The sequence below is a fragment of the Punica granatum genome, chromosome 7 (genome assembly GCF_007655135.1).
Source record: "Punica granatum isolate Tunisia-2019 chromosome 7, ASM765513v2, whole genome shotgun sequence".
NCBI classification, from domain to species: domain Eukaryota; kingdom Viridiplantae; phylum Streptophyta; class Magnoliopsida; order Myrtales; family Lythraceae; genus Punica; species Punica granatum.
Genome location: NC_045133.1, coordinates 11,636,310 through 11,647,686, shown reverse-complemented (window position 1 = coordinate 11,647,686; position 11,377 = coordinate 11,636,310). Strand labels below are relative to the sequence as shown.

The following is an 11,377-nucleotide window of genomic DNA, read 5'->3' as shown; positions in this document are numbered from 1 at the left end:
TAAAATTGAGCTCCATACCAAAATGCATCAATGCATCGAAGATCAGTGTTTCTGCAATTCAAATTAGTTTGTCTACAACATCAGTCGCCTTGCAAGTTATCCATATAACATATAAAAGCTCAAACAAATCCCTCGATAAGAAGCATATACGATAAAACTTTGGAATGAACATAACATCCAGTCGTGTAATATGCAAAACACAGAACAGATAGCATGACAAAAACAGAGCCCTGTACCTCTGTCACTCTGCTATCGAAAACAACTATGGGTGCAGAACACATACATGAACAATGCAATTATGTTCATGCTTCAAAGTTGAAGAAATTCAAACTGTTCTATTGACTTGTTTTCGTATTTCTATTCTCCACAAACAAACAATGAATCCACGCTACTCTAATTGCAGATTTCCTCTCACCCCAATGTATCAATTTTCTTGTTCAACAAAGCAAAACTTTACACCAAAAGGACAAACAGAGAGCCTCGAATCTACCTGTTCGGGTAATTCTAGCACAAAATATGCACAGTAACCTTTCAACAGGAAATGTCATTGGTTCCGTAGCTTACTGCTCGGAGGCTTGAATCATTCATGTTCGTGATCCACCTCTTTGGCCCGCCTGATTCCCCCTCGATATTATATGCATAAGAAGCCCACCTCACCTCTCGACCACAAGAACTCCTAACCCCTGAACTCATCATCTTCTGAGTCCTCTCAAGAACCACAAGGCTCGAAAAGGTAGAAAAGCTATTCCCTACAAATACGTCTGCTCTGACGCAAACCTCGTAGTCGATCGCTGATTGAATGAGGTAAGGATACTTCCTGTAGATTGCTTCCACTCCCAATCTTTTCTTCTCAAACGGGAGCAGCCCATCCCTCCAACCAGTTAACAACGAGGAGTCCTCAAGAAGGCTATTGGCCACAGCAAGGTACAGAACAGTTGGATTTTTAAGACCAAGTATTCTCCCAACTCGAGCCATGATCTCATCTTTGCTACTGCAAATTTGTGATATATTCGACCTCTGTTCTAATTTCTTGCAATGGATCATCCAGTCTTTCTCAATTCTCATGTGGACAGCTACATAAGGGACGGATTCCAATTCACCTATGCTTTTCGATTCACTGCCTTTGCCCACTTCTCTGATCCTATTGATAACTCTATTGGCTTCTTTAGCTATCTCATCGACTAATGCTAAACACTCAAAGACCCTTGCATAGTCATTAACCGGCCAATGGTCGTGCCACAGAAACGGATTTTTCCCGACGACCCGAATAATCTCATGGCTGTCAATCGGGTCACGCCCAAACTCCCTCAGCTGATCCAGATCCCTATCGACTGTCCATTTCCTACCGCTCCCTTTAATAAGCTTGAACGGGGCGGTTCTATTCGATGGCTCCGAGTAACGGCCTAAGCGGACAAACCCACTACAGAGTGAATTGAACTTGTCGAACTGGAACACCTTATCGAACGAAATGGGCTGCAAAAGATCGATCTCCTTATAAAACAAAGAGGCGCTCAAGCTCGGCATTAAGAGGGTCCGGTTGAGCATCCGGGCGGTGAGACAGGCCCTCGCGAACGCAATCTTCTGATTGTTCAGGCCCCACACAATTTGGGGAACCTCCAGAAACTTCTCTCTCCTGATCCCGAAATCATCCAAACTGTGAAAAGACCGGTCCGCGATCACCAAGACATTGCTATACCCCCGTCCGTTGATACCCGGGAACGCTAGGAGGAAAAGCGACCGAGAAATCAGGGCAAAGACCACGAGGGCAAAGCACTTGCCTGTGATTGAACTCAAGTGAGGGCTGCATTGAGAAGCAGAGCTCTTGCAATGAGAAGCTAGGTCCATTCAAGATCTTGTCCCCGGTCGCCTACAACGACAAGATCCGAATGGAATGCGGCAAAGGTGGCATCAATGGCCACTCGAAGCAGGGGAAGCTTAATGGGTTCCCGGAATCGGATGTCTTGGGTAAAGAAGAATCAGCTGGGTTTTCTCACCTTCAAAGATTATCAGCTATCCCGCCATAGACAAGATCCAAGAATCTGCGGGGCTTCGTTCAAAATGTGAATCTTTAAACCTAGGAATTGCCGAAAACTAACAGGGGGAAGAGGGGTCGGAGTAAATGAATGGGAAAGTAAGGCAGAAGAAGCAAAGGGAAGGAGGAGGCCAATGGTTGGGAATTTCGGGAAGTGGTACGAAAAGAGATCTTGTCAGTCAGGGGATATAAAAACAAAAAAAAAAAACGACTCTGATCTCAGAGATTCAACCAGCACTGATCAGAAAGAGAGAGAGAGAGAGAACCTTTGCTTTTAGCAGACAGAAGACAAATATTAAATGCCATTTGGACACTGGCTCACAGATGGGACCTGGTGGTCCTGTGAAACTCAAAGCTTTATTTATTTATTTAATTTATTTTTAATATTATATATCTTATAATTTTATCGTTTTCTCAAATATATTTTATATTTTAAAAATTATTTAAAAGATCTATAATTTATATTTTATTTCAAATTTATCGTACCGTGAATTTATCCGTCAATGAAACGTAAGTAGTCTCCAAATTTATTATATGGTTTTAATTTTTTCTCAAATGTATCATATTATTTTAATGTTTTTCTCAAATCTATTCCTGGCAAATGGCCACAGTGACAAGAATGGGTCCACTTACGTTTCACATCAGCAATACCGTTAAATGTTGACGGAGAAATTAATGCCAAGATAGATTTGGAATTAGATATAAATCATGAGCATTTTTGGATAATTTGTAAACCACGTGATAGATTTGTGAAACATGAAATACCGTGGGATATTCTTTTTAAATAGTCGGTCTAGGAGTTTAATACAATAAATTCAGAAAATTCAAGTTTAAACAAATTTTGGGTTCAAGTCCTTATAAATGCAGAAAATTCATGTTGAGAGAGTTTTATCCCGTAGGACCGACTCGACTGACTAGATTACTCGGGCCCAATTGACCTTCTAGATTTCAAGATTTACATCGATAAAATATAGAGTTAACTAAAATAGTATAAATAATTTCATTGACGAGAATTAATATATATTAATATAAAAGTCGAAATGCAAACACTCAGCCTTCCAAGCTGTCAATGCGGTTTCGATTCTTGCTACCCGCTATATTAGAATCTATTTAATAGAAATATTCTATTTGTATTATTAATCATTGAATTATTGAAAATTCCATTTGATAACTTTTAATTTCTAAAAAGATGTTCTCATTTCCTCGAATCAATCGATTTAATAATCCTTGACTAGTTAAATTGACATTTCAATGTCAACTTAATAAATTTTACTATATATTATTTATTTCATATTCGTTGCATTTTGGTCATTCATCCATATTATTTGGTATATGATGATGTCAGTATCCCATTTTGGTCCATTGACTCCAACAAAAAATATCAGCAGCCACCCTGACCATGAGCAGACAAACAGAGCAGAAGAAGGCCTAGTAGAAACTCGAGTCACTATTCACAATCGGACAGTAGGGGTGACCACACGGTCATGGGGCATGCACTACAGAAGAGAAGCCAAGGCCCAAAAAGGTCACAGGAGGGAATCGGAGAAGCCAGGCAAGCAGTAGATATCGGGGTGACAGAAGCCGACTTATTGTGGTGCTATTCACTGCCAGTTCACTGAGCTATCAGAAGGTGCCCAATATTGAACTCTAAAAATCCTTCCTGGTGCCGAACTGATGAACATCACCTTCGAGCACATTTCGCAAATCATCTGCTTAGCCAGACAGGCTCTAGACCCCGAGTCAACGGGAGCCGGCATCGCAATACTATTCACCGCCGGATCGTCGGAGTATCAGAAGGTATTAAATATGGAATTCTAAAAATATCTCATGATGCCAAAACGACCAATGTCATCTCCGTGCGCATTCCGGAAATCATTTGCTTAAGCCGAGGCACTCCTGAACATTCACAGACGGCCTTCCTGACGGGTCTCGGGATTCCCACTCTTTAGGTGAATCAACGGCACCGGAAGACAGGCCTGGCCGCACCCAAGGGTCACCAAGACCAGGGAACATATTTCAGACTGTTTATTGGAAATTATTCTGATCTCCCGAGTGGATCCAGACTCGGGAAATGAGGCAATTTCTACAAAAAACCATAGCCGGAGACCTTTTTGACGAATCGTCAGTGCACGAAATCCACGCCAATCAATCCCAGGGATCTTAGGGGCCAGGGAAATAAATCCGAATCGCATTGCACTAGTCATTTAAGTTTCCCGAGTACCGTTCAAGCTGAAAGAGGACCCCTTTCAGGCTGAATCTCACACTCAAAGCTTATTATGCGAAATGCTAATATCCAAGTTCTGCACCACTCATTCTCAATCGCTCCAAGGGCCAGGAAAATTAATTCGGCTTAGACTGCACAACTCATCAAGGTCTTCCGAATAGCTTTAAAGTGGTCTTAAACGTCCCCCCGCAAACCTTCGGGGTTCGTTTTCGACAAACGGAGAATACAGTGGTCTCCGGACACATCAAAACACTTGGAAAATACTAAGAAAGCTCCGATTGTAGATTCCCGGGACGTCTTCGGTTTCTGATCTCCGGTAGAGGTTGTTGAGTCAACTATTTTGCCTAAAGCACAAAACACGCCAATGCAAGCAGCACAACACGTAGAGACACGAATAGGTGACGAAAAAAGTTAACTTTGCTTCGATCACCCAAATCAAGCAAAACCGACTTTCGAGCCTCCGGGCCACACAAGCATTCACTTATGCAAAACATGGCAATGTTACACTTATTGAAATCTTCTTTGCGCGCACATCGCCGATTCGACGTCCATTCGAGTCACGGAGCTCGAACGCACGACCAACCGAGAACCAAGCTTCTCTGACTCCCCTCTAAACCTCGTGGGACCTACGGTTCAGCCAAGGCAGCTGCAGCCCTCCCCTTGACTGGTGCATTTCCCATAATTTCCAAATTGCACTTAACTTTCCCTACACTCCTCCTCTTCCAGACTCTTCTTTCCCATCCATCCATCAACTCTCCCTTGGTTCCCTTATACTCTATTTGATCAGCCAACTCCTCATTTCCCCTTAATCAAATTCGGCCACATGCTAAACTCCCCCTAAATTTGCTTAATTTTCACCAATCTTGTTTACCTATATAACCTTAAACTCAAGACCACTTAATCACTTTTCATCTTCCACTCTCTCTCAAGCATTTCTCTTTCAAAAACTCTCTCAACTCTCCCTCAAACTCCAGATTTCGTTCAGCATACAGCAGCTACAGCCCAAGGCCAAACAAGGCCGTTTTTGTCTGAAAATCACCCGTTTTCCGACGACCGCCTCCTGACCTTACTCGAGCCTCGAACAAACTAGATACCCCCAGTGTTTTCGACCTACCGAGTCCATTGATGATGTTAGTTTTTCCATTTGAGGTCTCCTTCTACTCGTTCTAGCCCTGACCAGAAATGAGTCCTTAAGCGTTCTCAGGGTTCCTAGGCGGGTTCTCCCCTCCCACGACTAAGGAGAGTCGTGCCATCACCCCTTTGAGGGGTCATCCACACCCTCACTCTCCTCGTGATGAGGAGATCACGTTTCGAGAGCCGTTCCACCAGTCAAGCCACTCGATCATACATTTTCTTTTCGGTTTTCTTCCTTCTTTTCTTCCTCACAGGTCTATTCTGGTTCAAGCAGCTAGTACAGGTCCTTCAACCACCTCTAGTGCCCCCTGACAGTTAGGAGCCACCGCGCTTGGTTGCCCCACTCGTTCCTTTCCATTCCTTCCAAGTCGGGTCTCTTCTTGTCTTTACTTGGGTCACCCGAGTGCCCACTTGTGCTCAACCTTCCAGCGCCTTTTCTATCTCTTTTTCCCTCTTTCTTTCACTTTGTTTTGCAGGTCGGTAACCTCCCCAAAGCTTCTGAGCAGTTGCTACATCCCCAGCAGCTCAAAGACCCCGAAAACTACTTTCTTGGGTCCATTCTACTGCCTGTTTCATTGTTGCTCATATCCAGCCATTTAGCACAAGTTTCCCGTGCTCCCTTGCCTCTCTTTTACTCTATTTTGTAGATTGGGAACCTCTCGGAGTAGCCCCTCCAGCCACACTAACCCCAGCAGCCCGAGGAGCCCGAAGCTCTCACTCAATTCCGACCTACTACTCAATTTTGTTTAGCCTTTGTCCAACGCAGTTTCATCCTAATTTTGACTTGCATGTTTTTGTTTAATACGTTGCTATCTTGTTTATTATGCATGTATAATGACGTATTGCATGCTTGCATGATGGGAAATGGCTAGAATATCCATGGGAGACACCATGGTCCAAAATATCCATGGGAATTCTCGATCACTCCTTAAGGCAGAGGGGCTGAGAGTTCCCCAGACCCTTTTGAGCCCATGTGTGAGACTCGGTATTTGCATACACATATATATACATATGCTTATATATATACATATGTATGTATATATTATGTAAAGTTACTGGAGAAAAAGAAAAGAAAGGGGAATGAGCCATGGGCTCCACGTGGTCCCAAGCTACTCCCCTCATCTTCCACCGCCATTCTTTTCAATTCAATTGGTCTTCTTTCTTCTTTCTTTTGTTCTTTTTCCTTTCCTTCTTTGTTTTAGTTTCGGGGGCTAGAGAAAACGGAAAAAAAAAACAGAGAAGAACAGGGGGCGAGAGAAAGAGAGAGACAGAACAGAGCAGGCTGAGGAAGAAATGAGGGAGGAGAGGAAGGCTAGGCTCGGGTTCTTGGAGTAAGTTGACTATTCTCATCTTAGAAGTTCTTATTCATTAGTCTAGATGAGGATTGAGCCGGTTTTCTTCGTTCTAGCTCGGTTGGGGTTTCGACTAATGATGTGGAATTTGATGTGGGTCATTTTTTTTTTATGGCTTAGGTATTTCTATTAATCAGGTTTACAAGCAAATTAAGGTTTAATTTGATTGATTTCAGCTTAGCTAAGTTACGGCCTATTGATCGAATAACTCGAGGAATAAATTGTTAATGAGTTGGCTAGGGTTCCGGTTATTGATAATGAATTGAAGTGTTTGGCTTCTACAATTGCTATTGCATATATTGTTTGATTGATTAGGTTATATTTTATAGTCTTGGGTGTTATATTAAGGAATTTTATGGTGCTTTGTTATGTACTTATATCATTGGACTATTATATTATGCTATGTGCCAAAAAACGAAATTAAATGAGAAATTTTTTCATGTTTTGAGACTTAACTTCGCTTTAGGGTGTTTGTAGTGATACATGCTTGATGAGCTCCGTGAGTCCGTAGTTTCGACTTCCGCTCCGCCCAAGTTGTTCCGACTTTCGAGCTTCAACCAGACCAGTCCAAGCTAACTCGGCCCGAGCTTCAACCGCCCAAGTCTCCGATGAGCGTGAGTCCGTAGTTCCGACTTTCGCTCAAGGTGTTCCGAGCTTCAACCGACTTCCGTCCAAGCTGACTGTGCCTCGACCTCAGACCGCCTAGCGTCCAGGATCTGATCCAAGCTGACTGTGCCTCGACTTCCGTCCAAGCTGATCTCTCGGTTCGGTTGCTTGGTCCAGAGTCCATACTCTGCCCACTGCCTGAACTTCGATCGCCAGCGTCCAGGATCTCTCAGTTCTGCCTCTGCTCACTGCCCACTGCTCGACATTCGACCGCCCACTCCAGACCAAGAAGCTACTGAAATTGGAATTGAAATTGGTTACATAATTGCATTGGAATTGCCCAACGTTTGAAATTGGAATTGGAATTATTGGAATACTTGTGAATCTGTGAATATGTGATAATGCTCCTTAGGCTCTGCAGACTGCATTGATAGGCCCTAACCAACAGTTTGTTGGTTGTTTATGTTGTTGCATATTTTGTGCTCTTTGGAATTGCCCAGCGCCTACTAGTACAGTTATGATAGAATTCAATAGAGTTACCCAGTCGCTGTCGTACAGTATGCATGTGTCAGTAGTAGTGAGGTTTATACCCAACCCACCAGCCCTTGTGCTGAGAAGGAAAATCCTGTAATTGCTGTTTACATCATTGAAGTCTTTAATCTGTAGTCAAATAGGACGAAGAAATTTTCAGATAATTCATTAAATCAGGGAAGTCAAAAAAGGTTTTGTAAATTGTTGATTTGTTGATTTTTATTTGAATGAACAAGGATTGATTTTTTTTGCTCAGGAAAGTATGCTACATATATATATGCTATTTTTTTAATTACAAGTAGAATTTTACGATTCACGATTTTACGACTCTCAACCGATTCTACCTAGAATAGCGATTATGAAAACCTTGATCACATGGTTTACATTTGGTTTCAAAACTATCATGCTGTTATATCTTCTGTCAACATTTAACAGTGTTGCTAATGTGGAACGTAAGTGGGCCCATTCTTGCCACTGTGGCTCTTTACCCAGGATAAATTTGAGAAAAAAATTAAAATCGTGGGATACATTTGAAAAAAATTAAAATCATGGGATACATTTGGAGCTTACTTACGTTTCATTTAACGAATAAATAGACAGCGTGATAGATTTAAAACCAAATGTAAACCATGAGATATTTAGGATAGATTTGAGAATCCGATGAAACCATAAGATATGGATAATAACCTCATGCTTATTGGATTGCCAAGAACCTTCAATGACCTTGCATGTGGGAGAGGTTTCTAATCGAAAAGCTCCCATCTGAGTGGACTCCCACTATCTCCTTTCTCGAATAAGCAAGATAGAGGGCGACAACTAAGGTGGGGCTCCCTGCTGGCTACTTCACCTACGTTGAAGGTTGTCGGCCAGGGAACTCCCACACCTGAGTTGCCCTCCATCTCAACCGGAAGTATTCAAAGAATTTTCTTTTCAAAAGTAATGACATTAATAGAATAAAATGACGTTTTTTTATGTTTTTATTTTTTATTTTTCACAAAGTAGTTAATGGGTTCAGTGAAGGTGGGTTGGGGGCTCTGTGTCGGCAACGACCTCTTAAAGCGTGGCTATCAAACACTTGTGGCCACGCTTTAGGAGGCCATGGCCGTAGGGAGCCCCCAACCCTATTGTTTCCAAACAAAGAGAGAAGGGGAGGGGGCATATTTAGCCAGTGGGGCCAATCCTAAGGGGTGGTTGGTAGTCGGGGGCCCCAACCCGATCTATCCCTTCCTCCTCTCCTTCACTATTTTGTAGAGAGCGAGAGGGGCAAGGTCCACATGAGTTTAGGGCTCTTTGGCCAGCCTTCAACTCCTCAGGCTAGTGCACGAGGGGCCTCTAGCGACCTCGTCTGAATGGATGGTGTCGGCCAGGAGCCTCTAGGTAATCTTTCTCATTACACTAAAGATATTAATAACGACATTTTAAAAACCAAAAAATGATGTCATTTTGTGCATATCTGATGAAGAAATAATATTATTAGTGTTGTTTAATCCATGTAGGCGCTCATTTCAAATTTATGTATAAGCAATTGATGCATTGACTAAAATGGTAGATGAGATAGCAAAGTTTAGGCCGAATTGGTGGCAAAAACATTTCAGGGACCAAAGTATCGATATTAGGATAATTCGAGAATGATAGTGGCAATTTTCTTTTAAAATTTTAACACTCAACTTTCTGCAAAAATAAGTCGAAACAAATCCATGTTTAGAAGGATTTAAATTTTGAATTTTGATTTTATAAAATTCAAAATTTTTGTAACTTAATCTAATTTGTTTAATATCTTCTTATTTGTAACATAATGATCGGAAATTATAGTACGCATACTCCCCCATCTAAAATGATTGCAAAACCTCATCCTTTGTAGAGATTAATTTAGCTGCTCCAAGTACAGAGTTGATCACCACAATCTGCCCCTTCTATAAAAAGTTCCTCCAGTAGGCCACTTCACCTCGAACAGAATCTAAAACAAAGTGCGACGAGGAGTATCCATGTAGAGATTTAAAGGGGGTGGTTGTTTCTGCAAAAATGTTACAATTCATACTATTATAAATTCTTCGGAAGACAGCCATTTGTTCCAGTTCTTGTGCCTAGAGGAGGTAATGCCATATGTGTAAACAGTTCTCCGAGCATCTAGTCAACCTCTCATAGTCTGCCATCACTTTGTGTAATAGGGATGGAGATCTTATTCTCCTCATATGTTCCCCTTAAGTAAGATTTTGGGTTCGAGTCTTATGAATCGAAAAATATTTAATTGGGAGAACTTTATCCCTCAGTGGGTCGACCATACTCGAACTAAACTAGTTAAGCCATGTTGGGCTTTTGGATAATGGGGTACACATCAAATATTCTCATTATACTCAGGAAGTCTCATATTTTCGAACACCCTAAATTGAATATAGCGTAAATCTGATTTCCTAATTTTGCCCATTTATTGAATGTGCAAATAGAAAATATCTATCCTAATCATGCAATGTGGAACTCGATCATGCAACCTATGGAATATGATTAATGCTGGAATATACATGCCAACTATGTAATTTGAACTATATAGACACATAGGAATGCATTATGGCCTGATGGAGCAATTCTACATGAAATTAGACTGAATATCTAATTCCCCAATTTTGCCCATTTATTGAATGTGCAAATAGAAAATATCTATCCTAATCATGCAATGTGGAAATCGACCATGCAACCTATGGAATAAGATTAATGCTTGAAAATACATGCCAACTATGTAATTTGAACTATATAAACACATAGGAATGCATTATGACCTGATTGAGCAAACCTACATGAAACTAGACTGAGCATCTAATTTCTTAATTTTCCTCATTTATTGAATGTGCAAATAGAAAATATCTATCCTAATCATGCAATGGGGAAATCGATCATGCAACCGGTGGAATATGATTATACTTGAAAGTACATATGCCAAGTACGTAATTTGAACTATATTAACACATAGGAATGCATTATGACCTGATTGATCAAATCTACATGAAATTAGACTGAATAAATGTCTCAGGACTAAGTTGGACTAAATAATACTAAAGAAAAGAAAACACGGAGCATGTTGGATCAGATTGAAATTTTCGAAAAAGCCCTGTAGGCGTATCAGAACAGAAAGTAGTGTGGACCTAGACAAAAATCTGAAAAAAGTATCTGGGGTCAAAACAGAGTGCTGAAGAAAGTTTGCGGGCCAAAAACTTAACAAGCAGAAAGTTCAATGCAAAAAAAGAATACACAGAAGGATCACAGACAGACTGAAATGCTGGGATCGTTTTGTAGTACGTACCCAGAAGAGAGAGATACTACACTAAAAATGCTGACAAATATATTGGGATCGAATTCAGAAATGCTGTAAAACTTGGAGGGACTTATTTGCAAATATGTAGAAGATTAGGGGGTGAACAGAAAATGCTGAAAAGATGCAACGTGTGATATGTAGTAGATGCAGAGTATCCCATGGAATGGAATGTAAATGCCGTAAACAGGGAT

General features: G+C 41.2%; 1 protein-coding gene across 1 annotated transcript; it reads right to left on the bottom strand.

The window, feature by feature from the left end:
- Positions 1-299: 299 nt before the first annotated feature.
- On the bottom strand, positions 300-2,327 carry LOC116212671 (O-fucosyltransferase 23). The gene has a single exon (XM_031547311.1). It carries the CDS (start codon positions 1,843-1,845, stop codon positions 532-534), a length of 1,314 nt encoding a protein of 437 aa, XP_031403171.1. The 5' UTR covers positions 1,846-2,327; the 3' UTR covers positions 300-531.
- Positions 2,328-11,377: the final 9,050 nt, after the last annotated feature.

Coding starts and splice junctions, on each gene's coding strand:
- LOC116212671 (XM_031547311.1), bottom strand. CDS start 1,845: ATGGACCTAGCTTCTCATTGCAAGAGCTCTGCTTCTCAATGCAGCCCT.